Below are 25,196 nucleotides of genomic sequence, written 5' to 3' on the forward strand. Positions count from 1 at the left end.
TTAATGAGTAGGTGGCCAAATTATGCTGCATCTTAAGAAATCTACCAATCACATGTATCCATTTTTAAGGCAATCCCAGAATGCACTGTGAGAAGCTTGACAAGAAACATTCAAGGGAAAATCAAGACAGACAGTTTAATTTTAAGAGCCCATTTTCATCCATTATTTGTCAAGTCACTACGCTAGGGTATACGTACACTTGAGCTGCACGATTAATCATTAAAACATGGCGATCTCGATTCAAACACTCACTCTATCTTATTCCTAAATGCCAACACTTCGTCTGTGTCTATTAAATCTTTGACAAGTACGGTCACAGCGAACATTCAGATCTGCGTTCTGAACCAGAGACAGCAGTTGTCATGTATAGATATGAAACAGCTTCACAAACAACCACACTGTATCATTATTTCTGTCTTATAATAATTCAGATTATCACAGAAGTACTGGGATAAAAGTTTATAGTTCGGATATAAACACTGATGTCTACAGTCGTGATAAAAATAGAGCAAATCACCTTTTGAAAAGTAACAAGCTTCAAATAAAGATTGTATCAATTACATCATTACATTAAGTGACTTAAAATATGTGTTGTCACTGAATCATTCATTCATGAGATTTGTTCAAAAATGGTGATTCATCCAGTAATGAAACAAGTAAAGTCTTTATGAGTGAGTCATTGAATCATTCATTCAAACCGATTTTTTAAAATAATTCATTCAAATGAATCAAACATTTTTAAATAGACTGCAGAAATTAACATTTAGTCAGAACTTCTAGTAAATGAAATGTTATTTTGTCTATTCAGAATAGTGATCTCTATTTAAAAATAAATAAATAAATAAATATATATATGAATGAATAATTCAGGAAATTATTATATCTTATTCAGGCTTTAGAAGGAAGGGCTCTAAGTAGACAGCTGACTAGCATCTGGAGATCAGGTGCTGTGTGAGTACCTTGTTGTTGGAACAGAAGCATGGTCTGTGGAGACGTGTGAACAGGAAGAGAATGAGTTCTCTGCACAGAACTTCTGCTCTGGCTCGGCATGCTGTTACTACCTCCAGGATTCCCGAACCACAGGTTCTGAAACACACCGGCACATTACAGCCTTCATCTGTCATATTTGATATACAAGGGTTTCCTCTTCAGTCAGTGTGGTGCGTGACTCTGACCTGTCGACCCTGTGCGCTGACGGCCGCGGGGTTGGCGAGCGAGTGTCGGGGCGATGCTCCGGTCAGACCGCCGGCAGTCATCAGCCCCATGCGGCCGGGTGGTGGAGCTCCTCGCGGGGGCATCTGGAAGGGCCTCTGCCCCCGTCTGCCCAAACCTGCGCTCACAGATCCAGCTGTGGGCAGAGAGTTGGATCCGTACGCCGGCCACCTGCGCAAAAACACACGGGAATTAATTCGTGAATCGTGAGGATGAAGGCAATGCGGCAGGGAGACGCAAGCGGACCGTAAGCACACGCACCCTCTCCGGTACACGCCGCTGTCCATCATGGTTTTCCGTGGGAAGAGGCGGAGCAACTTCAGCACCTGCTGTTTCCACGATAACAGCCGCTTCTTCTGCGTCTCTGTGAACGCCTGACAAACCACAAAACATTATAACAGAACACTTCTTATATTGTACTGATTCGAAATGATGTGTATTGTGAAAAGTGCTATAGTAATAAACTAACTGAACTGAACTGTATAAACGCGTCTCACCTCGTGCGTAAGACATTTCTCAATGAGCTGCAGGTAACAGCTGATGTTCTCCTCGTCCGGTCTGGACACCAACAGCTGCGTACAAACTGAACACAGAGAAAATCTGAACATGCACACGGCAACATACACAAGCTCAACACCAGCGAAATCTCACCATGCTCAATATTATATAGATAATTCAGATAATATACTGATAATATGCTGAACACCCTCCTTTATGAATATAATGAGATACATAAGAGGGCAAAATTATCCAGATGAAAATCAAGAATCAAACATTTTTATTTTATTTTAAATAAACTAAACTTTATTTTAAAACTTTTATTTTTAATTTTTCTTTTAATTTTTAGTAATGTGCTTTGTCATTTTTTTTACTTAAAAAAAAAAAAAAAAAAAAATTGCTATTTAAGTTAAGTTTATTTTCATTTCAGTTTTAGCTTTTATAATTTCTTATATATGTTAATAATTTTAGTGCTTCAACAACCAAGGCAACATTTCAACTAATATTTATATTTTTTTAAATTTATATTTTATTTTATTTTGGATCAAACATTTTTCAGAGCAATTTTTATTTTAGTTTTAATAGTACTTTAATAGTACTAATATATATATATATATATATATATATATATATATATATATATAAATTTTATGTTAATTTTAGTAATTTCATTATGTGCTTTATATAATTTTATTACTTTCTTAAAATATTGCTACATTCGGTTTAATTGATTTTTATTTCAGTTTTAGTTTATTTATTTCTAGTTAATAATTTTAGTGCTTCAACTTAAACTTATTTCAGTTTATTGCCAAGGCAACATTTCAACTGATATTTAGATTTATTTTATTTTATTTATATTAATATTCAGCTATTTAAACAAATGTTACACTGTTTCATAATAAATATTGGATCTTTGAATTTATTTTAATTTTTAGTAATTTCGTTATGTTCTTTGTCATTTTATTTTTTATTTTAAAAAATGTGTTAGTTTTTATTTAATTTCATTCCCAGTTAATAATTTTAGTGCTTCAACTTAAAACTTATTTCAGTTTATTGTCAAAACAACATTTCAACTAATATTTTTATTTTATTTCATTTATTTGTTCATATTAAGCTTTATTTAAATGAACAGAAATGCTTTAATAGTTTTAGATAATGCTGTTTCAAAGTAAATATTGAATCTTTGCATTTTCATTCTAAGTAACGTTAAGATGAAAACACCGCAATACTGTGTGTTTATTTACAGTAAAAGAGACTGTGGTATTTAAATCAATCATTTCAAATGTTTTAAAGTCTTTCGATGAGGATTCATAACACCAGCCTTAATATATTTATACATACGCATAAATAATGCCACGCAGCAGTATCAAGTAAACACTTTTTAAAGTAACTATTCAAGTGTTGACTATTAATGCAGTTTGTTTTATTTGAAATATGTTCTTAATTGCATCAAGCATTTCTGTTCATTTAAATAAAAAAATGCGTCATGACAGTTTATAATTAAGTATTTGCATCCATTTGATTTTATTTCAATAATAATATTTTTTTTAAATTTGTTAATTGTGAAAACAATAAAAGGTGTAAATATGCCAAGATGTAGATCAAGAAAGATTCAATTAGTTAAAATCACTAATTGTTTGGATGATAAATATATAAACCTGGTTATTGTGTATTTAAATAACATTTAGATTTACACAAATCTCATTCTCACTTGTTTCATTTATGTACGACCGGCAAATATGCATCATAATAATTGTATTAATTTATTAAAACTCTGTAACTGTGTCTGTGTGTCTGTGTGTGTGTGTGTGTGTGCGCGTGCGTACCTTTCCCCATCACACGCGTGAACTGTCCCGCGATATCTCCGTCAGAGATGGGTGCGGACGAGGACTCTCCATCACATGCTGGAGGATTGTGGGTCTGGAAGCCCTCAGTGTCCTTCTCTTCGCTGGGATTGGCTGCTTTATCAACAGGTGTAACTCCAGGCTCCACCTCCTTCTGGGCAGCAGTGGGCGGGGTATAAACTTTGATTGGCGTGATGATGATCTGCTGAAGCTCTTGCAAAGCATTCCGAACGTTCCCGCCTTCCAGAATATCCTGAAATCAACAACACATTCTGTGATAAGCAGACAATATAAGAACGTGAAGGAACGCAAATCCAGATCCTTGCTGACTAATTCACCTTTTCAAGAGATTTCAGGAGGCTCTGTCGTTCTCTAAGTTTCTGTATGCTCAGAGCGATCTTATGTCGAGCTCCCTTTGTCACGTTCTGAAAGAAACAAGCATGATGCAACGAATAAACGCTGAGAGTCTGATGAAGTGGCATAAACCTCCAGAAGTCATCAGGACGATCACTTCACAAACAGCATCACTCTTGTACCAATGTGAACATGCGGTGGGTGGGGCTTCCAGCTGATCAGGTGTTGATGTGGGCGGGGCTCACCTGCGACTCCAGGTGTTGTTCTGTGAGAATCATCATCTCTTCATACGTCATCTGAGAAAATAGCGATGCGTATTTATGCAGACGAAGACTCTTCAGCCAGGCCGGGACGTCTGGAGGAGGGACAACACACACACACACACACACACACACCAAAATAATTAATAAAACTAAAGCCTTACATGACTAGTGTGTGTTCGCATCGCACAGTTCTTCCTAACGTTACTGACACTTTAGAGTGATAAACATGCATGAATGTAAATGTGTCAATATATTAGATCAGTGCATTTGGTCTTAAAGTGACAGTAGCCTAATAAACCTGCTGCTGTCTGTCATTAATATTAATCAAACAACTGACACAAAAAAAAAAAAAAAAAAAAATGACTTGCTACTTTAGACTGATTCACTTTTGTATGTCAGTGTATATTTGATTCATACAGTGAAGACTATGTAGTGATTTATTTTTACATTTGATTATTCATTTTTTTCCGAGTACTGTACCTGAAAAACTTAATTTGCATCTGTTCTATTGTATTTTTCCTATTGTTTGCAATTTGTTATTTTAAATAAATAAAAATAAAAAATACAAAAAATAAATAAAATAAAAAAAATAGTTAAAACAAAATTAAATTAAATAATTGAAATTAAATTAAATAAACAAATTAAATAAAATTAAATAATTAAAATAAATGAAATTATATAAAATAAAATAAAAAATATATATAAATAAAATTAAATTAAATATTAAATTAAATTAAATTTCTCATATCGTGGAATGAGATTTGTGAGTTCAGTGTGGTCACCTTTCATTCCACTCCCGTCCTCCTGAAATGTGTTGCGCGTGTTGCTCTGTTCCTCCGTCTGTTCGCTGCCTGATGATGCGACGCTGCTCTGGGGCGACAGGGGGGCGTGTTCTGCTCCGGCCACACCCTGACATCCAACACCCTCCTCCTGGTTCAGCCAATCAGAGCTGCAGGCTGGCTGATTGGCGGGTGTGAGTGACATCGAGGGCTTCAGTGGGCTTGGCTGCACCTGACCAGGCAGTCCTGTTGAGCAGTTATTCAAAATGAGTGAAAAGTCGACTGAGCGACATCTTCAAATGGGTTATATTATAATCCGTCACAACTATGACTGACAAATACACATTGCATCATATTAAGCTTATTCGTTTATATAATAACAATAATAATAATAATAATCGAGAGAAGCAGTAATCAATTACTCAACACAAACTTAATGATCGTGACAGGCCTACTTTATTTATTCCCTATGACCATCTCAGCAGCAGACGACAAAGTCACATGCTCTTTACCCGTGTTGCCGCCGCTGTTGACAGGCGAGGTCACGCCACCCGTGCCAGGGAAAGGCATATGTCCGTTCTGTCCGGCCGGCGAGCTGCATGTGGATGGCAGCTTCTCTTGCCAGGAGTACGACGGCTCCAGGGACTCGGCCGAACAGGGCCACTCGTCTGACCCCTGCCGGGCGTGATGGTACGGTCCGGGCGGAGGCGGCCGGGATGACAGGTGCTCCTCCAGATGATTGAGCCACATGGCCAGAGAGTTGCGGTCGTCAAGGGTGGTGGCGGGATGAATGAGGGCGTAGGAAAGCAGCTGCCGGCTCTCCTCCACAAACAGGCTGCTCTCGATAGTGTGGCTCAAGACCTTCTGCAGGAGGTTCATGTATTCACACTTGGCTTCGCTGTTCCGTGGCTGCAGCAGGGGGAGATGGGATAGCAGGAGGGACACGGCTTTCTCCTTCGGCTCCTGCTGCCATTGACTGACGATGGCTACAGAAAGAGAGAGAGAGGTCTTAGTTTTATTGTGCTGGTCTGATGCTTTTATGTTCAAAACTTAAATGTGAACCCTTTTAAAGGGACAGTTCACCCAGAAAGTTAGACAGATCCAGGTTACTGTCTGCTTTCACTGTATGGAGCATGTGGAACAATAGTAAATTTACGAAATACATTTTATTTTTGGATGAATTATCCCTTTAAAATTAATATCTGAAGATCCATCCTGAAGTGCTGATTATCATGTTTTACCTGCATTGTTGGCTTCTGCCTCTAGTATGTGTATCTCTGTGCAGTCGGCCAGCCAGTGGTCCAGACAGATGTGCAGAAACCGGGCCTGTGTCCGAGAAACACGCTTCAACAATGACAATAGCGCCACTGTCTGTTCACACTCGTTCCAGCTCTTAAACCAGTCTGTCAAAATCCCCACTTGGTCCCGGAACATCATGGCGAGTTTCTTTAGAATCCGGGGGCGGGGCTTAGGGGAGGGGGCGGGGTCTGTATAAAATGGGGCGGGGTAACAGGCAGTGCTCCAGTCCACTCAAAGATGCATTGGAAACCCCTCACATGGTGAGCCCAGCGGACGCCACCAAGGCAGAGGGCCGACGTTTGGGTTCAGGGTTCAAAAGGTCACAGGCGGATGCACAGGCGGTTTCCGTGAGGAAACGTAGGCGCCTCTAGCGCATCTTCATTCGTACACGGATGCCGGCAGCTGCAGACAGAAAACACTCATGTTAAATAAAGCACACTGATCACAAACAAACACCAAACCAAACCTGAGGCGTTTCCAGTCTGAGACTCATGCATCTCTGTTTCTGTCTCAGATTAGAACAGAGCTGCCACATAATCAGATTCCCACCTTACTGCAGACCACAGCAACTCTCAGCGGCGGATTACATCCATCACCACAGCTGATCTGGACCCACACGCTACTCAACTACTCACATCCGCCTCAGTGTGCCTCAGCTGACCGGAGCACAGGGTAAAACCAGTCGGACGAGGGTAAAATCAGACTAGGGCAAAATCAGCCAGACGAAAATCAGCCAGACTAGAGTAAAATCAGTGAGACAAGGGTAAAATCAGCCAAACGAAAATCAGCCAGACAAGGATAAAATCAGACAAGGGTAAAATCAGCCAGACGAAAATCAGCCAGACGAAAATCAGCCAGACTAGGGTAAAATCAGTGAGACGAGAGTCAAATCAGCCAGAGGAAAATCAGCCAGACGAAGATAAAATCAGTCAGATGAGGGTAAAATCAGCCAGACGAGTGTAAAATCGGCCAGTGGAAAATCAGCTAGACAAGGATGAAATCAGCCAGACGATGTTAAAATCAGCCAGACAAAAATCAGCCAGACAAGGATAAAAATCTGCCAGACTAGGATAAAATCAGACAAGGGTAAAATTAGCCAGACTAGGTTAAAATCAGCCAGATGAAAATCAGCCAGACAAGGATAAAAATCAGTGAGACAAGGGTAAAATCAGTGATTCAAGGGTAAAATCAGCCAGACAAGGGTAAAATCAGCCAGACAAGGGTAAAATCAGTAAAGAGAGTGTCAAATCAGCTAGACAAGGGTAAAATCAGCCAGAAATTAGTAAAATCAGTCATAAATTCTAGTAAAATCAGCCAGACTAGGTTAAAATCAGCAAGACGAAAATCAGCCAGACAAGGATAAAAATCAGCCAGACTAGGATAAAATCAGTGAGTCAAGAGTAAAATCAGCTAGACAAGGGTAAAATCAGCTAGAAATGAGTATAATCAGTCATAAATTCTAGTAAAATCAGCCAAGAGAGGGTAAAATCCGTGAGATGAAAGTAAAATCTACCAGACGAGGGTAAAATCATTCAGGAGAGGGTAAAATCAGTGAGATGAAGGTAAAATCAAACAGATGAGGGTAAAATCAGTCAAGAGATTGAAAAAAATCAGCCAGAAGAAGGTACAAACACAGACAAGGTGTAAAATAGTGCTGGGTATTGAAAGTTTCCACAATTTGATTTTGATTCACAAGTTTGCGATTCGATTCGGTTCTGATCTTGATTTAGTTCAATTCGGTACAGTACATGTCAACCTCTTTCAACTAATGATGTAAATTATACAGGGAGCCGTCAGTCGCTACATTACTATATTACAGGTTAAAGTTAACTGATTTGAATACATTTAAATTGCATTAAACATTTAAACGGTGGCTGTAAAAAAGACTTGTTTTCATGATTCATTCAAACATACATTAAATACTGAACAGGTAAAGTAAAAATTTAACAAATATATAATATAGTGCTTATAAAAATGCTCCTCTCTAGAATTATTTTTTTGGCTATCGAGTTTATGGTCATTGAATGGCTTTTCTGAGGTAAATGTGACGTTAAGCAGTTTTATTTATGTCTTTCCCCAGTTGAGACTAAAAGATTACATGAGACATGATTAATTTCGGAAAGTTGTACTGTATATTTCAACATCCCTTCTTATGTTTATTTAGTGCTAAAACCACACAGATGAGGTGTGAAACAAAATGAGTAAATAGTCAGAAGAGTGCACATTCAGACAAATGAGAGTAAAAAGCATAAAGACGAGGTGTAAAATTAGGGTAAATGAAAAAAAGAAAAAAAGAAATTAATAAATACAGTCAGATGAGAGGTAATTTCAGGCACATGAGGTGTAAAAACATGGTAATATTAAAAGAAATGAGTAAGAGGGGCACATTCAGACAGGTGATTGTAAAATTACACACATGAGAAGTAAATACAGTCAGAAGGAGATGAACTCCGTCAGATGGGCGTACATTCAGTAAAATAACACAGATGAAGTGTAAATTCAGACAAACGGTAAAATCGGTCAGATAAAATGTGCATTCTGTCGGATGAGGGGTAAACGCGGTCAGATGGGGGAAAATCCTTCAGATGATGGTAAATTCATATAGACAGCAGGTAAAATCAGTTAAATATGAAATCTGAATGTGAATTATTTCGATGTGAGGCGGCGATGTATCGATAGCCGCTGTTAGCTTTAAAACACACACACACAAACATACATACATCGCAATTAAACACATACGGAACAAAACAAAAATGCATGTAAATATTACAATGATTAAACAAGCTACAGCGGTGCAGATCTAATGTTTATAGATCCTTAATCATAGGCGAAATGAAATAAACACTGAGCACTGAAGCGCGGCTTACAGGCCTGATGCTAAATGCTAATGCTAACGCCAATCTAACTGAACACACACACACATACACATACACCCCATACACACCGTATAACAATAACAACACACCTGATTCTTCATTACACTTAATAACATACAGTTCATGAGGGGAAGCGTCGCCTACACACACTACAACTCAAACCCAGAGCTAACACACACATATTAATCACACTGCACTAACACACACATGCACACACTTACTGAGAAACACGCGTGAGAAGTGCGTGGAAACACACCGGTGATAGGGAAACACAGATGGGCCTGAAGATCACTGGAGCTGCTGTACCGACAGACAGACCGAACCAGCGCGCGCTCACACACTCACTGGAGCTCCAGCGCGCGCGCTCCGCTCTCTCTCTCTCTCTCTCTCTCTCTCTCTCTCTCTCTACCGCACTCATTCAGTTTGTCAGTCTCTCTCACCCTCTTTCACTCAATACAGATCACTACCAATTCAGTTGTTCAATACATTTCAATCCCATCTGCCACCCCAGAATTATTCCAGCATAAAATATAAATACCGCTTTTCAGCATGACATAAAAAGTAAAAATAATGTCAAGAAAACATGCGGGCTTCACGCGCGAGTGTAGTCCGCTTCATTAACTAATGACTCTTATGAACCGGTTCTTGGGGAGTCAAAAACACACCGCGCAACCAGTGTATTTACGTACAAATGGACTGAGAGAAATATTTTATAGAAAAGACTAGTGTAGAAGATAAAATTGTGTTATATGACCATGTTTTCTTGTCCCAACTAGTAATGCATCACAGTAATCATGTCTAGAGATCATGAATGAAACATCAGCATATGAACAACATTCAACATTCAACACAAGTTGCTGTCATATAAGTAACATCCTTCTAAATGCAAATTTCTAAGAGATAATAAGTATTCTGAGAGTAATACCAGTCTTATCGGAATTTAATAGAAGAAAATTACTAGTCATCCAATATTTTATATCTGTAACACACTCTGTCAGCTTGGATAATTTAAATATTTCATCTGGTCGTGATGAAATATATAACCGAGTATCAACAGGGGAAACTAATTCCATGTTTTCTTATAATATTACCAAGTGGCAGCAGCATGTATATTAAAAATAAAAGAGGTCCTAACACAGAGCCTTGCAGCACTCCATAATTTCCTGACGTTAAATTGGATAATTCCCCGTTTAAACAAACAAAATGGTAACAGTCTGATAGGTACGATCTAAGCCACCTTAATGCCTGTCCTTGAATACCTGTGTAATTTTTTAGTCGATCTAAGAGTATGTCATAATCTATAATGTCGAACGCAGCGCTAAGATTAAGTAAAACTTGGTCAGAAGCTAGAACAACAAGTTGTAACATATGAAAAACAGACGACGTCAAACTAAAAAGTTTTAGAAAAAAAATGAGTAAATATAGTTAAAAGAGGGCACATTCAGACAGGTAAGGGTAAAATTACACTCATGAGAAGTAAATACAGTCAAAAGGACATAAACTCCGTCAGATGGGTGTACATTCGGTAAAATAACATAGATAAGGTGTAAATTTAGACAAACGAGGGGATGAGGGGGTCAGATGAGGGGTAAATGCAGTCAGATGGGGGGGGGGGGGGGATCCTTCAGATGATGGTAAATTCATAGAGACAGCGTGTGAAATTAGTTATATATAAAATATTATCTGAATTTAAAAGAAGAAAATTACTAGACATCCAATATTTTATATCTTTAACACTGTCAACTTGGATAATTTAGAGATTTTATCTGGTTGTGATGAAATATATAACTGAGTTTTATCGGCATAACAGTGAAAACTAATTCCATGTTTTCTTATAATATTACCAAGTGGCAGCAGCATGTATATTAAAAATAAAAGGGGACCTAACACAGAGCCTTGCAGCACTCCATAATTTACTGACATTAAATTGGATAATTCCCCTTTTAAATAAACAAAATGGTAATGGTCTGATAGGTATGATCTAAACCACCTTAAAGGGACAGTTCACCCAAAAATGAAAATTCTATCATCATTTACTCACCCTTAAGTTGTTCCAAACCTGTATGAATTTCTTTGTTCTGCTGAACCCAAAGGAAGATATTTTGAAGAAAGACAATCAGATAAAAGGTGCATTCTGTCGGATAAGGGGTAAACGCAGACAGATGGGGGGAAATCCTTCAGGTGATGGTAAATTCACAGAGACAGCCGGTGAAATTAGTTATATATGAAATATTATCCAAATTTAATAGCTTGGATAATTTAGAGATTTCATCTGGTCATGATATACTATATAAATATATAGTATCATCGCCATAACAGTGGAAACTAATTCCATGTTTTTTTATAATATTACCAAATGGCAACAGCATGTATATTAAAAATAAAAGAGGTCCTAACACAGAGCCTTGCAGCACTCCATAAATTACTGATGTTAACTTGGATAATTCCCTGTTAAAATAAACAAAATGGTAACCATCTGATATGTATGATCTAAACCACCTTAAAGGGATAGTTCACCCAAAAATGAAAATTCTGTCATCATTTACTCACCCTTAAGTTGTTCCAAACCTGTATGAATTTCTTTGTTCTGCTGAACTCAAAGGAAGACATTTTGAAGAAAGTTTGTAACCAGGCCACTTTTGGGAACCATTGACTTCCATAGTAGGGAAAAAAATACTATGGAAGTCAATGGTGCCCCAGAACTGTTCAGTTTCTCACATTCTTCAAAATATCTTCCTTTGTGTTCAACAGAACAAAGAAATTTATACAGGTTTGGAACAACTTGAGGGTGAGTAAATGATGACAGTATTTTCATTTTTGGGTGAACAATCCCTTTAATGCCTGTCCCTGAATACCTGTCTAATTTTGTAGTCGATCTAAGAGTGTCATGATCTATAGTGTCGAACGCAGTGCTAAAATCAAGTAAAATTACTTGATTACAGCTTTGGTCAGAAGCTAGAACAAGTAGTAACATTTAAAAACGTTTGACGAACGTCCAACTAAAACATTTTAGAAAAAAAATGTTTTATGAACAATGCATTAACAATGTTTTTGAGAACATTATTAAAGACCAGATAACTTTAAACAAATATTCTATTAATGTTACTGGAAGGACGTTTGTTCATAACTTTGAGAGAACCTTGCCAGAACGTTATGTACATTTCTGAGAACATGGGTGTGTTCAGAACAGATTCCATCATACTATTACTACTATGTCTGCTGGATGTATATTTTGCATAAGTAAATTTCCTGTATGTATAGAAGAGCTGAACTAGATTTGTCCAAATATGGTCCATATAGCAGTATTTTTTTTTTTTTTTTTCAAAATAACTTTTTATTTCTGAACTAGATATACTGAGTTAAACGTGCATAAAGCTTTGAAATATATTATTGCTGCATACATGCTGTTTCTGCTCACTATGCAGTGCACTAGTCTTCTCAACTGATTCTGCTCAGTGCTGCTCTCTGCTGGATGGGCTAAAACCAAAGTGACTGCATGACTGAGAAAAAAACAACCACACAAGAATCATTTTCAGCATTTTGTTGTTTGTAAAAAATCTAAAATAAATATCTATATTTCTGAATCTCATCTTAGCAATTCATTTGAAAAAATAATCTGTCATTCTACAAGACACCAGAAGACAGTGAGTTTGACGTCAAAAGACTCAGAAAGTGTCTTCAGCATCCTGTCACAAGAGCCCAAAGAGGAACTGCAGAGCTGCAGGATGGTAAGACGGATCTCATCAATGCTTCTGTTAGATCTAAATTTATCAATAATGTGTTAATTTATGAGTCTCAAAGCATCGTGAGGTGCTGTAGAGTTGCTTTATGATTTTAATTTTGTTGAAACAGGATGCAATGAATTACAGCAGCAGAGTAAAACAGCACTTCCTGTCCTCAATCTCTTACACAAGCATTTATAATGGCGTTAACCCAGCTAACAGGGAGAGTTCTAACTTTAGCTAATGTTCTGGCAAGGTTCTCTCAAAGTTATGAACAAACATTCTTCCAGTAATGTTAATAGAACGTTTGTTTAGAGTTATCTGGCCTTTAATAATGCTCTCAAAATGTTAGCACAAAAATGAAGCAACAAAAACAGTAATATTTTATTTCTGAAATATTTTGGTTGGATGTTTGTCTAAATGTTTCAGAACATTCAGAGAACATTCAAGTAACGTTCTCGTAATGTTTGCAAAATGATAAAATTGAATGTTCCCTTTAAAACAAGCATTCAGAGAACATTCAGAAATAACATTGTCATAACTTAATGGTAATGTTAGCAAAATGTTCTTAGAACATATTTTTGCTAGCTGGGGATTCAGTCAGAGTAAATGATTGTAGTGATTTTAATAATTTGAGATATGAATACATTGGTCATGTTTCATCAGTCGAGTTCTCTAGTCGTGTGCGAGGTGGATGTCAGTCTGCAGGAGAAGCTCAAGAAGTTTCGCTTTCGTAAGGAGACGAACAACGCAGCCATTCTGAGTGAGTTTCACAGGGAAACCAGTATGTTTGTCTTTGCAAATAAATGCAGCTCTTGTCACACTGAAGCTGTTTTACTGGGCTGATATTTGTCAGACACTCATTAAATGCATGTTTTCTTTAGTGAAAATCGATATGGAGAAACAGCTGGTCATCCTGGAGGAAGAATATGAGGTCAGTGTGTTTATGTGTGATGCTCTGAGGGTCATGAGGTTAAAGGTCTTTGCTCTGTTAACCTCTGTTTGTGTGTGTGTTTCAGAATATCTCTCTGGATGAACTCAGAGAAGAACTTCCAGAGCGTCAGCCACGATATCCTTACTGCTGCCACAGCAAATGAGATGTTCATATGTCTTTAGGGTTATTATAGTTAACTAAGACTATATACATATTTAATAACAAACTTTTTTGCTACTAGAAATGAACATGCATAGTAACCAACACAATGGAAAGGGAACACAAGAAATAATGAGAAACAAACTAAAAGTCCGTAAGAACGAAAGAAATGATAAGAAATTAAAAAGAAATTAAAACCAAAACTGAACGTGACATTACCCGCCTCCCTTTGTAAGGCGGCTCCTGATGCCTAAACGGGACCATCAGACGAGGAGGGATTGACAGGGCAGGTGGTAGAAGAGACTGCGTGGAAGCCAGCAAGGGGACGAGAGCCCAGAGCGACCCAGAAGTCGGCCAGGAAGATGGTGACCAACAGCGGAACAGATGAAGGGAGGAGTCAGGAAGTCATGAGCGTGACCGACTGAAGTGACCTCAGGAGATGTGGAGACTAAGGCGGTGTCTGATGGATGGAAAGGCCAGGTGACACCAGAGGACCAGGAGACCAAGGCAGAGCATTGGTGACGAACGTCCGAGGTGGAGTCAGGGTGCTGGAGGACTGAGGTGGAGCCAAAAGGAGTGAGGACTGAGGCGGAGCTGGAGGTAAGGAGGAGTCTGACGGAGCCGAAGGGGTGGAGGAACAAGGTGCAGCCGAAGGCCGTGGAAGTCCGTGGCGGAGGTAGAGCGATGACTGACCAAGTTGGAGCTGGAGGGATGATGGTCCTTGGTGGAGCCGAGGGAGAATGGAGCCAAGATGGAGCCGACAGGTCGATGGTCTGAGGTGGAATCATGGGCTCAGAGACCAGAGGCAGAGCCAGGGGATCAACACAACAAGGCGGAGCTGGAGAGCAGGCGGCCTGATGCATTGTAGCATCGTTAGGCTGAGTCGCAGGAGGAGGAGGAGGAGGAGTTGAACGGGACCAGCAGAGCCAACACAGAGGAACTGGATGCCTTACTTGGAGGAGGAGGGAATGGGAGGTTGGGTGGGACCATCAGTGACTTGAGGCTATTCAGAACCATCAGCAATGACAAAGACTTGAGGCCGGGCGTAACCAGTAGCAACTTAAAGACTTGGAGCTGGGTGGGACCGGCAGAAATGAATGAGAAGAGGAGCTTGACTGCTGGGCAGGACCAGTAGAGGAGGAAGAGCTTCAGACCGGACTAAATCGTCCAACCAGCCAGACAAGACCCCCAGAGCTTTGGGATTAGGCATATGGTTGGGATCCAGTGCCAGGATATCGAGTGCCGCTAATATTCCCACCGGAATGGATATGGGGACCACCTCACTGGTCAGACTGGGTGGCAGGCTTTGGCTCCATTGCAGGCATTGGCTCTGGGTCTGCGGTGGGCTCAGGCTCAGTTTCCATGGTGGGTGTGGGCTCTGGTTCTGGGTCTGCTCTTTCCTCCTCTTCACACACCGCAGAAATTCCCTCTAGGACCTATAAGTAATGATGTGATGTTTGACACCGAGGCTTCGAAGCTTGTAAACGAAACATCTCACAGTGAAGCACTGTATCGGAGCTTGATTAGTTTTGCCATAACCACGTGATCGGTGACGTCCGAAGCTTTGTTTTCGCACACAACCACGTGACTGCTTCGTATTCTGATTCACATAATGTGAACCCTTGCGCAGATGTGAAGTGTCATTTGCTTTTTAGCAAAAGAATATGTCATAATACGAATAAATATTTACATGTGCAGTTTTGTGCATGTTCAGTTTGTATTTATTCCCAGTTCATACTTCATTCTATGACAATCTTTATTTATTTTGATAATATATGCCCAAGCTTGCCTATTTTCCCCGCAGAGAATTATTCACAGACTCATTTATTCAAATTGTGTAAGTAAAAAGACACGTGAAAGTCCAAAAATAGCTGGGTCGTCTGGGACGCAAATGCAGTTTTTTTCCACCTTTTGACCACAAGATGTCTTTAGTATGCACCGTGTTGAAAAGCTTCGAGTAATGAACCTTTTTACGATACACTTGAGGGGAAAGCCTCGGTGCTTCACAAAGCTTCATTTCGCCATCACTATCTATAAGCAGCAATATTAACTTTAATATACTCAACACAACAAGATACAAAGAAGGCTAACACACATAACACTGTGAGAGAACAAACAGCAAAACAATGAACTGAGCAAACTGAGGGAAATATGTATACTGCTAACAAATGAACTAAACAAGAATCAGGTGTGTGAAATCAATGAAACAATAAGTAACCATGATGACAAATGAAAACATGCTTGATGTGTTCAGTATCTGTGTGTTTTCTTTAACTTGGTGCACATATATTGTGTACAGTTATAAACTGACCCACGGAGACGGACGTGTGTCATATCCGCTCTGCTTCATCTTCTCTAGTCCTGTGGGTGAGTAAAGAGAAAATAAACCAGCTGGAGGCTGTCAGTATATTAGTCCATGTGCTTCATACTTTGCTCTTGATTTCCATTGGAGTTGAATCTTTTACCTGTGCACATCATCAGTGTCTTATGGAGATCTAAACTCTCACAGGCTGTAAACCAGAGCAGCAGATGATGTACGCAGGCAGCAAGAACAGACTGGTTCAGTCCGCAGATCTCACGAAGGTAAAGTATGTTTAGTCATGACCTTTATGGAGTCTTAGGACACTTAATACATTTCATCAACAGGCTGCAGTGTATCTGCGTAATTTCACTTCATTGAGCTCAGCTTTTTGAAGTCATTTTGTAAAGCCTTGTCATTAACTGAAGCTGTTAGTATTGTAATCTGTTAAATACACCATGATAAAACAGAATCTCCAGCTCTTTCACTGGACTGGATGAGATGCATTTGAAAATTGTGAAAAAAAAGATGAATTCTGTATTAATGCACATTATATTAAATGCCTGAAGTTATGTTAATAAACTACATTACTTGATGAAATTACTATTATTATTATGAATAAATGTATTTTTTTTTTTTTTTTTGTATGCTGGTGTCTTTGATTGTATTGCTGTTGGCATTGATTCATAAATCAATAAATCCTTTCTGTCCGTAGATTTTTGAGGTTCGTAATCCGGACGACCTGACCGAAGAATGGCTGAAGGAGAAATTGTCATTCTTTCGCTAAATTGTGACCAGAATCTTGAAATCATGCAGAAACAAAGTTCAAGAATGATTTTGAGTTGTTGTTTAAAAAAATACTTTATCATAATTCTTGCTCATTTCATTTTCTTAAATGTCTTATGTAAGACATTGTGCCTGTAAGTCTGTGTGAGCCATGTTCACAGTGGCCTAAAGCATTTTAATTAACATAATTCATAAGATAAATCATGTTTTGAAGTCTCATTGTGTTTGAATCAGCTCATTTTGGTGATTTTTAGTGGATGTATGAAGTCAGGTGTAGAGAATCACATAAACTACCAACATCCTCCTCAATAAACAAACTCAGATGTAACAAAATCATTGTTTATTTACAATGTTTACACTGTAATGAAAGGAAAAACTACAAAAAAAGTCACTAATAAGTGATTTGCTCAGTCTTCATCCATTATGAAAAGCCAGAGAAATAAAACAGGAACATCAAACACCAAATGAAAACTACAGCAGGACAAAACTGTCATTCAGTTCATTTCTCACATAGATGTGAAACAGATGGCAGGACACACGTGTGTGATGCTCACAATCACAGCCATGAAACACGTCCAGGTCATATTTCATCACAAAATCACTGATTATCTTCATGACAAGTAAATGCAGGAAATGCACAAGCTAAACATAATTTCATTTGGGTGAAAAGGGACCTGGACATGTGTTTCATGACATTCACCAGAGAATACAAGAAAGAGTTTAGTTTTGAATGCTAACAGATAAAAGGAAAACATGTGAATGTGCGTCTCATTCGCTGTCGCTACCGTCGCTGGAGTCTGACGCTCTCTCGCTGCCGCTGTGCTGGACGCTGCTGCTGTTGCTCCTTGCTCGCCCACCCTCATCATCCTCGCTGTCGTCATCGCTGCCGAAGATCTCCTCCTCGTCACGCGCCGCGTCCCGGTCCTCGCCGCTCTCGCTGCCGCTGCTCTTCCTCTCGCGGCGCTTGCGGCCCTCCTCATCCTCCTCCTCCTCCTCGTCTTCGTCAGCCGGCCGCTCCTCATCCTCACGGTCAGACTCGCTCTCAGAGTTGTCGGAGTCACTAGCCTTCTCTCGCTCCTCGCCTGAACACAGTATCATATCGTGATGTAACGCTGAGCATTCTAATAACAACGTCAAAGAAGCTTTTCAAACTACAAAGAATAAAGTAAACAATAGGCCAGGATTCTGATTGGCCGTGAGTGTTTTTATTGTTCATTAGCTGAAAAAAAAAAAGGAACCGATTTCAATGACATTGTTCCTCTGTGGCGTTATCATTATAGTTATGCTGTGGACTCTGCTCTCTTGGAGAATTTATTATTGTTCTTGGTGTGAATGAGCCTTCAAACTGAATCTACACAACACACTTTGACTGGAACCTCATTGAACTTTGTACTAAACACACACACATACACACTGCTGATATAATGTTGATGTGTGTTACCAGAGTCCTGCATGTCTTTCTCCAGGTCCAGCTCCTCCTCTTCATCCTCTGGCTCGTGATTCTCCAGCTGAGCCTTGCGAGCCTCCTGTCCATCAAACACACACACAGATCAGTGACCGCGTTCACATCAATCTGAATCAATTCAATCAGGCTTCTGAATCCTCTGTTTATATACAAATATACAGTTACTAAAAGTAAATGTAGGATTTACTGCAAATCTGAAAGTAAAGCGTTGTGAACTGACCTGAGCCTCCAGCTCTTTCTCGTTCATGTCTCTGTGTTTGCACACCAGCACAGCGTTTGTGGACGACTGAGCGCCAACCTTTGCTCGCCGCTTGCTCAGACGCACCCTAAAACACACACAGGTGGTCAGTAACAAACACACAGAAAGTGTGAGTCTGCTCTGGGTGGGCGGAGCCTGTCTGCATGATTGACAGTTACCTGGTCTCCAGCTCGTTGTAATAAACGCCGTCTCCGTCTCTGAAGATGAAGAAGTAGTTCTCCTCGTATCCTTTACTGGCCTTGTTCTTCACGTTCCAGTTGTACTCGCGAGCGATTTTATAATCGTACCTGCACACAAACACACATTAGACAGGTGAGTGTGTGACTGTGTAAAATCTACCTTTCCTCTGGACACACAAAGGCTTCATAAACCTCAGATTTGATAGTTAAATGTATATGCTAATGAATTCCAGACATTCATAAATTTATTATTTATCATTTAACACCATTTGAGCAATAAAAAGGTTAAATTCACACACATAATCATATAAAATTACAAAATGCCTTTATTTAGAGGCCAAAAAAAGTGCAAAGACAATACGTTTTCGACTCGCATCGTCATCAGTATCACAATAATATGCAATGAAAAATAAAATAAGGTTACAACAATCTCTTAGATTCTCAATTGTGAGATTTTCTATTTTTTATTTTTATTCTGTGGTGGAAACAAGCTTCTAGAGCTGCACGATTCTGGATAAATTGAGAATCACACATTTTTTGTTTAAAATAGAGATCACGATTCTGAAGCAACAACTAATCAGTGTTTTTGAACAAATCTCTTGAATGATTCAATGACTCACTCATAAAAACTTCACTTGTTTCATTACTGGAAAAAATCAGTGTTTTTGAATGAATATCTGAATCATTCAATGACAAATACTTGTTTTAAAAGTCACCTACTGGTGTAACAATGTAAATGACAATCTTTATTTGAAGCGTTGTTCCTTTCAAAAGGTGATTTGCTCTATTTTGATCACTACTGTAGACATCAGTGTTTATATCCAAACTATAAACTTTTATCCTAGTACTTCTGTGATAATCTGAATTATTATAAGACAGAAATAATGAAACTATGTGTTTGAAAAGGCTGTTTGTGAAGCTGTTTCATATCTATACATGACAATGGCTCTCTCTGGATCAGAACGTAGATCTGAATGTTCGCTGTGACCGTACTTGTCAAAGGTTTAATAGATTTAGACGAATCATTGACATTTAGGAATAAGAACGTGTTTGAATCGAGACCGTCTTTTTTAATGATTAATCATGAAGCTCTAGAACGTTTAACTCTGAATATTGACATCACTAAAATTCATGAATAAGGCTGTGTGTGTGTGTGTGTGTGTGTGTGTGTGTGTGTCTTACACTTCATCAGGCATGTACTCCAGATCCTCCTCCACGTCTCTCTTGCGTTTGCGCATTGTGTCCTCGTTGGGAAGGAAGTACGCCACAAACTGATTCCCCTCCTCGTCCATCATACCCCTGAAAACACACAATGACACTTAATCTGTGCTGTCCTGCTTATGCTTGTGAAATATGATCGATTTACACTGATTATATATTTTCTGAGGATTTACACACACCTGATCATGGCCTGTGACATCATGTCCACTCCGGCTGGCGCAGAAACATCTTTAGGTGCCGGATCTGAATCAAAGATGACTTGAGCGCATGGATTAATCCACATCTGTGACCAGAGACAGACAGATGTGAGCACGTCGACCAATATATAGTTTTTAGTGATTAATCAGCACCGATAGTTGTTTAATTTTGAGTGTGTGTGTATGAGTGTGTGCGTGTGAGAGAGAGAGAGACCTTGAAGTCTGGGAAGACGGGCAGCACCTCCACAGGTGTGACTCTGGGTTTGCTGTAATGCTGAGCAATCTGAAAGATTCAAACAGAAGAATGGATTCAGACATCAAACGGATGCTGGCGTCACGTGTGTGTGTGTGTGTGTGTGTGTGTGTGTGCTCTCACGGATTTCTGTGCATCTTCAAAGGTTTTCTCAATGGCAGCGATCTGACTGTCTCTGTCTTTGTAGATCTCCTCCTCTGTGAACTGCTGCTTCACGGACACACCGATCCTACAGGACAACACACTCATTTAGTAACACTTTACAGAAATTTAAAAGGCCGGTCATTTTTGACCAGGAACAACAAATTAGGTAAAGGATTTTCACAACCGCACAATAATTACACGGTAACATGGACACCTTCAAATAAAGTGTAACGGCTCATATTGAGATGTGAGACGGATTCACTCACTTGACTTCCACCTTCTCATTGGAGACGCCGTATCTGTTGAACTCGGTGGAGATGTACTCCGTCTTCCTCATCCACGGCACCACTTTCGCATGCTGCTGCGACCTGAACACACACACACACACGTCTGTCAGCCTCAGTGCTGGGGTCAAAGCAGGGCTGGATGATTAATCGAAAAGTAATCGAAACCGAAATTCAGAACCTCTAACTGATGTAATTTTCCCATGTTGGTTTTTGTTGGTTTTTTAATCCTCTTAATACTTCCCCCTTAAAAACATACTACCGTGACTCCGCCCCATCCAGTCAGTGGCATAAAACAGAGACACACAGAGATGAAGCACGAGTGGTGAGCCTTGCCTCTTCACTAAACTTTGTCACTTGTATTTGTTTTACGGTTTGCCAGTTTGGACATTCAAGCGATTTTAGACGATCGGATGTGTATTATGCTCGCGCAGCTCCACTGTGGCACAAAAACTCATACAAACAGTAGCTGTGAAGATCACATGCACAGAGAGGAACACAGAAGCTGCACAAAACGTGAAGATCGCGCGCACTGAGGAGCAGAAACCAGTTGTCAGCGCTATCACTAAAGCAGCTTAGAAACTCAAAACTTATTATAGCATATATTTTTATACTTTTGAAGAAACTATTTACAACCTACAGCTTCACAATTAATAGAGAGACGGTATGACTAATTCACACACGCAATCACTCTCATTACTGGTACTGTGCTAATTTATCTTTATCTGATTTACAACGAGCAGAAATCTGTAAGAAATGTTACAAACCATAGATAAAATAACTGCTGAAAGTGAGCTGCTATGTCAGATCACTCTTTCAATAGGAAAAAATATCCCACCTTTAATAGTCAATCATATTTACAGTACAAACTGAGGGCAACAAAAAAAAAAATACTGGAAACAAAATAATCGTTCATTAATCGTAATCGAGGTTTTGATTTTAGGCCATAATCGTCCAGCCCTAGGTCAAAGGTCACTTACAGGAGAATGACATGAGTCTCTCGTACCTCTTTGAGCTGGACGGAGCCGTGATTTCCTCCTCCAGCAGTTTCTCATCAGCGGGATCCAACAAAACTGAAACACACACAAGCATTTGATTTCTATAGTCTGGTATATGCAGATTAGAGATTTTACATGGAGTGTGTGTGAGCGTGCGTGTGCATGAATGTGTGTGTGAGCGTGTGTTTAGTAAGTTTGTGAGTGACTGCGTGTGTGTGTATGAGTGTGTGTGAGAATGTGTGTCTGTAAATGTGTGTCAGAGTGAGTGTGTGTGAGTGTGCGTTTAGTAAGTTTGTGTATGTGTGTGTGCGTGTGTGAATGTGTGTGTGTGAATGTGTGTGTTAGTGTTTATGAGTGTGTGAATGTGATTCTGTAAGTGTCTGTGTGTGCGCGTCTGTGAGCGTGTATGAGTGTGTGTGTTTAGTAAGTTTATGTGTGTACGAGTGATTGAGTTTGTGTGTGTATGTGTGTGTGAGTGTTTAGTAAGTTTGTGTGTACGTGTCTGAATGTGTGTGTGAGTGTGCGTAAGTGTGTATGAGTGTGTGAGTGTGTGTGAATGTGTGTCTGTAAGCGTGTGTCAGAGTGAGTGTGTGTGAGTGTGCATTTAGTAAGTTTGTGTGTGTGTGTGTGTGTGCGTGTGTGAATGTGTGCGTTAGTGTTTATGAGTGTGTGTGAATGTGATTCTGTAAGTGTCTGTGAGCGTGTATGAGTGTGTGTGTTTAGTAAGTTTATGTGTGTACGAGTGATTGAGTTTGTGTGTGTACGTGTGTGTGAGTGTTTAGTAAGTTTGTGTGTACGTGTCTGAATGTGTGTGTGAGTGTGTGTAAGAGTGTATGAGTGTGTGTGAATGTGTGTCTGTGTCTGTCAGAGTGAGTGTGTGTGAGTGTGCATTTAGTAAGTTTGTGTGTGTGTGTGTGTGCGCGTGTGTGAATGTGTGCGTTAGTGTTTATGAGTGTGTGTGAATGTGATTCTGTAAGTGTCTGTGAACGTGTATGAGTGTGTGTGTTTAGTAAGTTTATGTGTGTACGAGTGATTGAGTTTGTGTGGGTATGTGTGTGTGAGTGTTTAGTAAGTCTGTGTGTACGTGTCTGAATGTGTGTGTGAGTGTGCGTAAGTGTGTATGAGTGTGTGAGTGTGTGTGAATGTGTGTCTGTAAGTGTGTGTCAGAGTGAGTGTGTGTGAGTGTGCATTTAGTAAGTTTGTGTGTGTGTGTGTGTGTGTGTGCGCGTGTGTGAATGTGTGCGTTAGTGTTTATGAGTGTGTGTGAATGTGATTCTGTAAGTGTCTGTGTGTGCGCGTCTGAGCGTGTATGAGTGTGTGTGTTTAGTAAGTTTATGTGTGTACGAGTGATTGAGTTTGTGTGTGTATGTGTGTGTGAGTGTTTAGTAAGTTTGTGTGTACGTGTCTGAATGTGTGTGTGAGTGTGCGTAAGTGTGTATGAGTGTGTGTGAATGTGTGTCTGTAAGTGTGTGTGAGAGTGTCTGTGAATGTGTTTAGTACGTTTGTGAGTGTTTCTGGGAGTTTTTGTGTCTGTGAATGTGTATGAGTGTACGTGTGTGTGTGTGTGTGTGTGTGTTATCTCACTGCTGGGGTCGATGCGGTATGTATCGGGGTTGATGAGGTCGATGGTGACGCCCAGATCCGGTTCGGTGAGCAGCTCGTGTTTGTGTTGCTTCTCTAGTGACGTGGCTTTATACTGCACAAACCTGCAACACACAACACACACTCACTGAAACACATCCCATGAAGCATGCAAACACACACTCACACTCTCTCTCTCTCTTCACATACACACTCTCACAAGCCCTTCACAGCTGAAACGGAGCGGAGCCGTACCTGTGCTGGTCGAATGGATATGTGATGAACTTCGGATCAAACGGGATATCCGGAAGACTGTTTCCATATTTCACTCTGCACACGACGCCAGACCTGCAGCACACGAGAAACACATCATCACACGGAATGAATGTCTGTCATTGGTCAGTCAGACAGATGGTCCCGCCCCAGTCTCACGTGATTGGTTGCATCAGAAGTTGACATGTTGATTCAGTTCAGTTCAATAATTGTGTATGAATCAAGTTCAATTCTCTACAGAAGACAATAGTGTCATCATTCAGCTCAAGTTTTGTTCTCGTCCAATAGTGTCAGTGCATCCTATCCACCCTAAATAGTGTTCAAGACCTTGAACACTATTTAGGGTGGATAGCGTGAGAATTGTTGTGAAAGCATCGTGAAGTCAAAGTGTTTCTCTGTCAAACTACCAGTGACTTTATACATCAGTCTGTCAGTCATATCATCTTCATCATCCTCACCTCTCTGGGACGCTTCTGTGTGCTGAACTTCTGCAGAAAACACACATAATGACATATAAATCAGACACAAACAGATCAGAATATCGATTTCTATATCCAGTGTTTATGTTAGCATAGTGTTTAACAGGTTAGTGATCGCAGATCTCTCTCACCGGTGTCCGTCCTCGCGCTGCGCCTGCGTCTGTATAGTAGGAGCCATAGAGGAGAAAATAAACGCGATTCCTCCACACAAACGATTAATAAACAAAAAAACAAAGTGTTCAAATCAGCTTAACGACAGAAACAACAGCAACGCGCGCGCCTGCGTGCGTGTGACTGACTTCCGCCCCGCAGTTACTGCAGCAGGACCCCCGAGCGAGAGGAGCTGCTGCCCCGCTCACCGCCTGAATCAAACTAACCGCTTCACAGTCAAATTACTCAAATGCTGTACATGTTTCAATGCATTTATTGGCGTATATAATGATATATATCACTATTTATTTATGTCGTGTAGTTATATCAACAGAGGTGTTTGTTTTAATAGTGTACATTCATGTGAACTTAAGCTGACTGCTGCTTTTGGAATTTTGCTTCTCAAGTATGGAGGCACAAACCTGCAAAATAATAATAATAATAATCCTGCAAAATAATAATAATAGTAAAATCAATAAAATCAAAATATTTGTAAATAATTTGTAATTATAACTATTTTATATTCAAATTGTTAAACAATAATACAAAATAAAAATTCTACAAAAATGAATTATTTTATATTCAAATGGTTAAATAATAATAAAATAATATCATAATTCATTTTTATATAGTATTCTTTAGTATATAGTATATCATTAAAAAATTTATCATTATATTCAAATTGTTA

The 25,196-nt window shown here is 39.5% G+C and overlaps 3 protein-coding genes across 6 annotated transcripts in view; 1 reads left to right on the plus strand and 2 right to left on the minus strand.

The window, feature by feature from the left end:
- Positions 1-9,537, minus strand: part of LOC127495169 (protein Smaug homolog 2-like) — a 10,401-nt gene extending 864 nt beyond the window's left edge. The window contains exons 1-12 of one of the 4 annotated variants that reach the window (XM_051861812.1): positions 9,347-9,511; positions 6,799-6,987; positions 6,192-6,651; positions 5,463-5,936; positions 4,954-5,196; positions 4,154-4,263; positions 3,893-3,979; positions 3,537-3,807; positions 1,710-1,795; positions 1,474-1,586; positions 1,176-1,383; positions 960-1,086 (exon numbers count right to left, since the gene is read on the minus strand). In XM_051861812.1, coding sequence (XP_051717772.1) covers positions 960-1,086; positions 1,176-1,383; positions 1,474-1,586; positions 1,710-1,795; positions 3,537-3,807; positions 3,893-3,979; positions 4,154-4,263; positions 4,954-5,196; positions 5,463-5,936; positions 6,192-6,387 — 1,915 coding nt within the window. In that variant the 5' untranslated portion in view covers positions 6,388-6,651; positions 6,799-6,987; positions 9,347-9,511. Of the gene's footprint in view, positions 1-959; positions 1,087-1,175; positions 1,384-1,473; positions 1,587-1,709; positions 1,796-3,536; positions 3,808-3,892; positions 3,980-4,153; positions 4,264-4,953; positions 5,197-5,462; positions 5,937-6,191; positions 6,652-6,798; positions 6,988-9,346 lie in introns of all 4 variants that reach the window. The other 3 variants (XM_051861814.1, XM_051861813.1, XM_051861811.1) reach the window with 3 other exon arrangements.
- A 3,099-nt stretch (positions 9,538-12,636) lies between these two features.
- gmfg (glia maturation factor, gamma) lies at positions 12,637-17,244 on the plus strand. The gene is made up of 7 exons (XM_051861912.1): positions 12,637-12,853; positions 13,514-13,610; positions 13,732-13,781; positions 13,867-13,916; positions 16,225-16,307; positions 16,450-16,523; positions 16,955-17,244. The coding sequence occupies exons 1-7, from the start codon at positions 12,851-12,853 to the stop codon at positions 17,024-17,026; spliced, it is 429 nt and encodes a 142-aa protein (XP_051717872.1). The 5' UTR covers positions 12,637-12,850; the 3' UTR covers positions 17,027-17,244.
- Positions 17,245-17,350: 106 nt separating this feature from the next.
- Positions 17,351-24,707, minus strand: LOC127495181 (RNA polymerase II-associated factor 1 homolog). The gene is made up of 14 exons (XM_051861849.1): positions 24,490-24,707; positions 24,338-24,367; positions 23,862-23,954; positions 23,610-23,731; positions 22,034-22,100; positions 21,010-21,111; positions 20,723-20,828; positions 20,561-20,629; positions 20,329-20,432; positions 20,111-20,227; positions 18,908-19,036; positions 18,711-18,816; positions 18,467-18,551; positions 17,351-18,107 (listed from the first exon to the last, which is right to left on the minus strand). Exons 1-14 carry the CDS (start codon positions 24,534-24,536, stop codon positions 17,794-17,796), a joined length of 1,491 nt encoding a protein of 496 aa, XP_051717809.1. The 5' UTR covers positions 24,537-24,707; the 3' UTR covers positions 17,351-17,793.
- Between the last annotated feature and the right edge of the window lie 489 nt (positions 24,708-25,196).

The sequence above is a fragment of the Ctenopharyngodon idella genome, chromosome 15 (genome assembly GCF_019924925.1).
Source record: "Ctenopharyngodon idella isolate HZGC_01 chromosome 15, HZGC01, whole genome shotgun sequence".
NCBI lineage: Eukaryota > Metazoa > Chordata > Actinopteri > Cypriniformes > Xenocyprididae > Ctenopharyngodon > Ctenopharyngodon idella.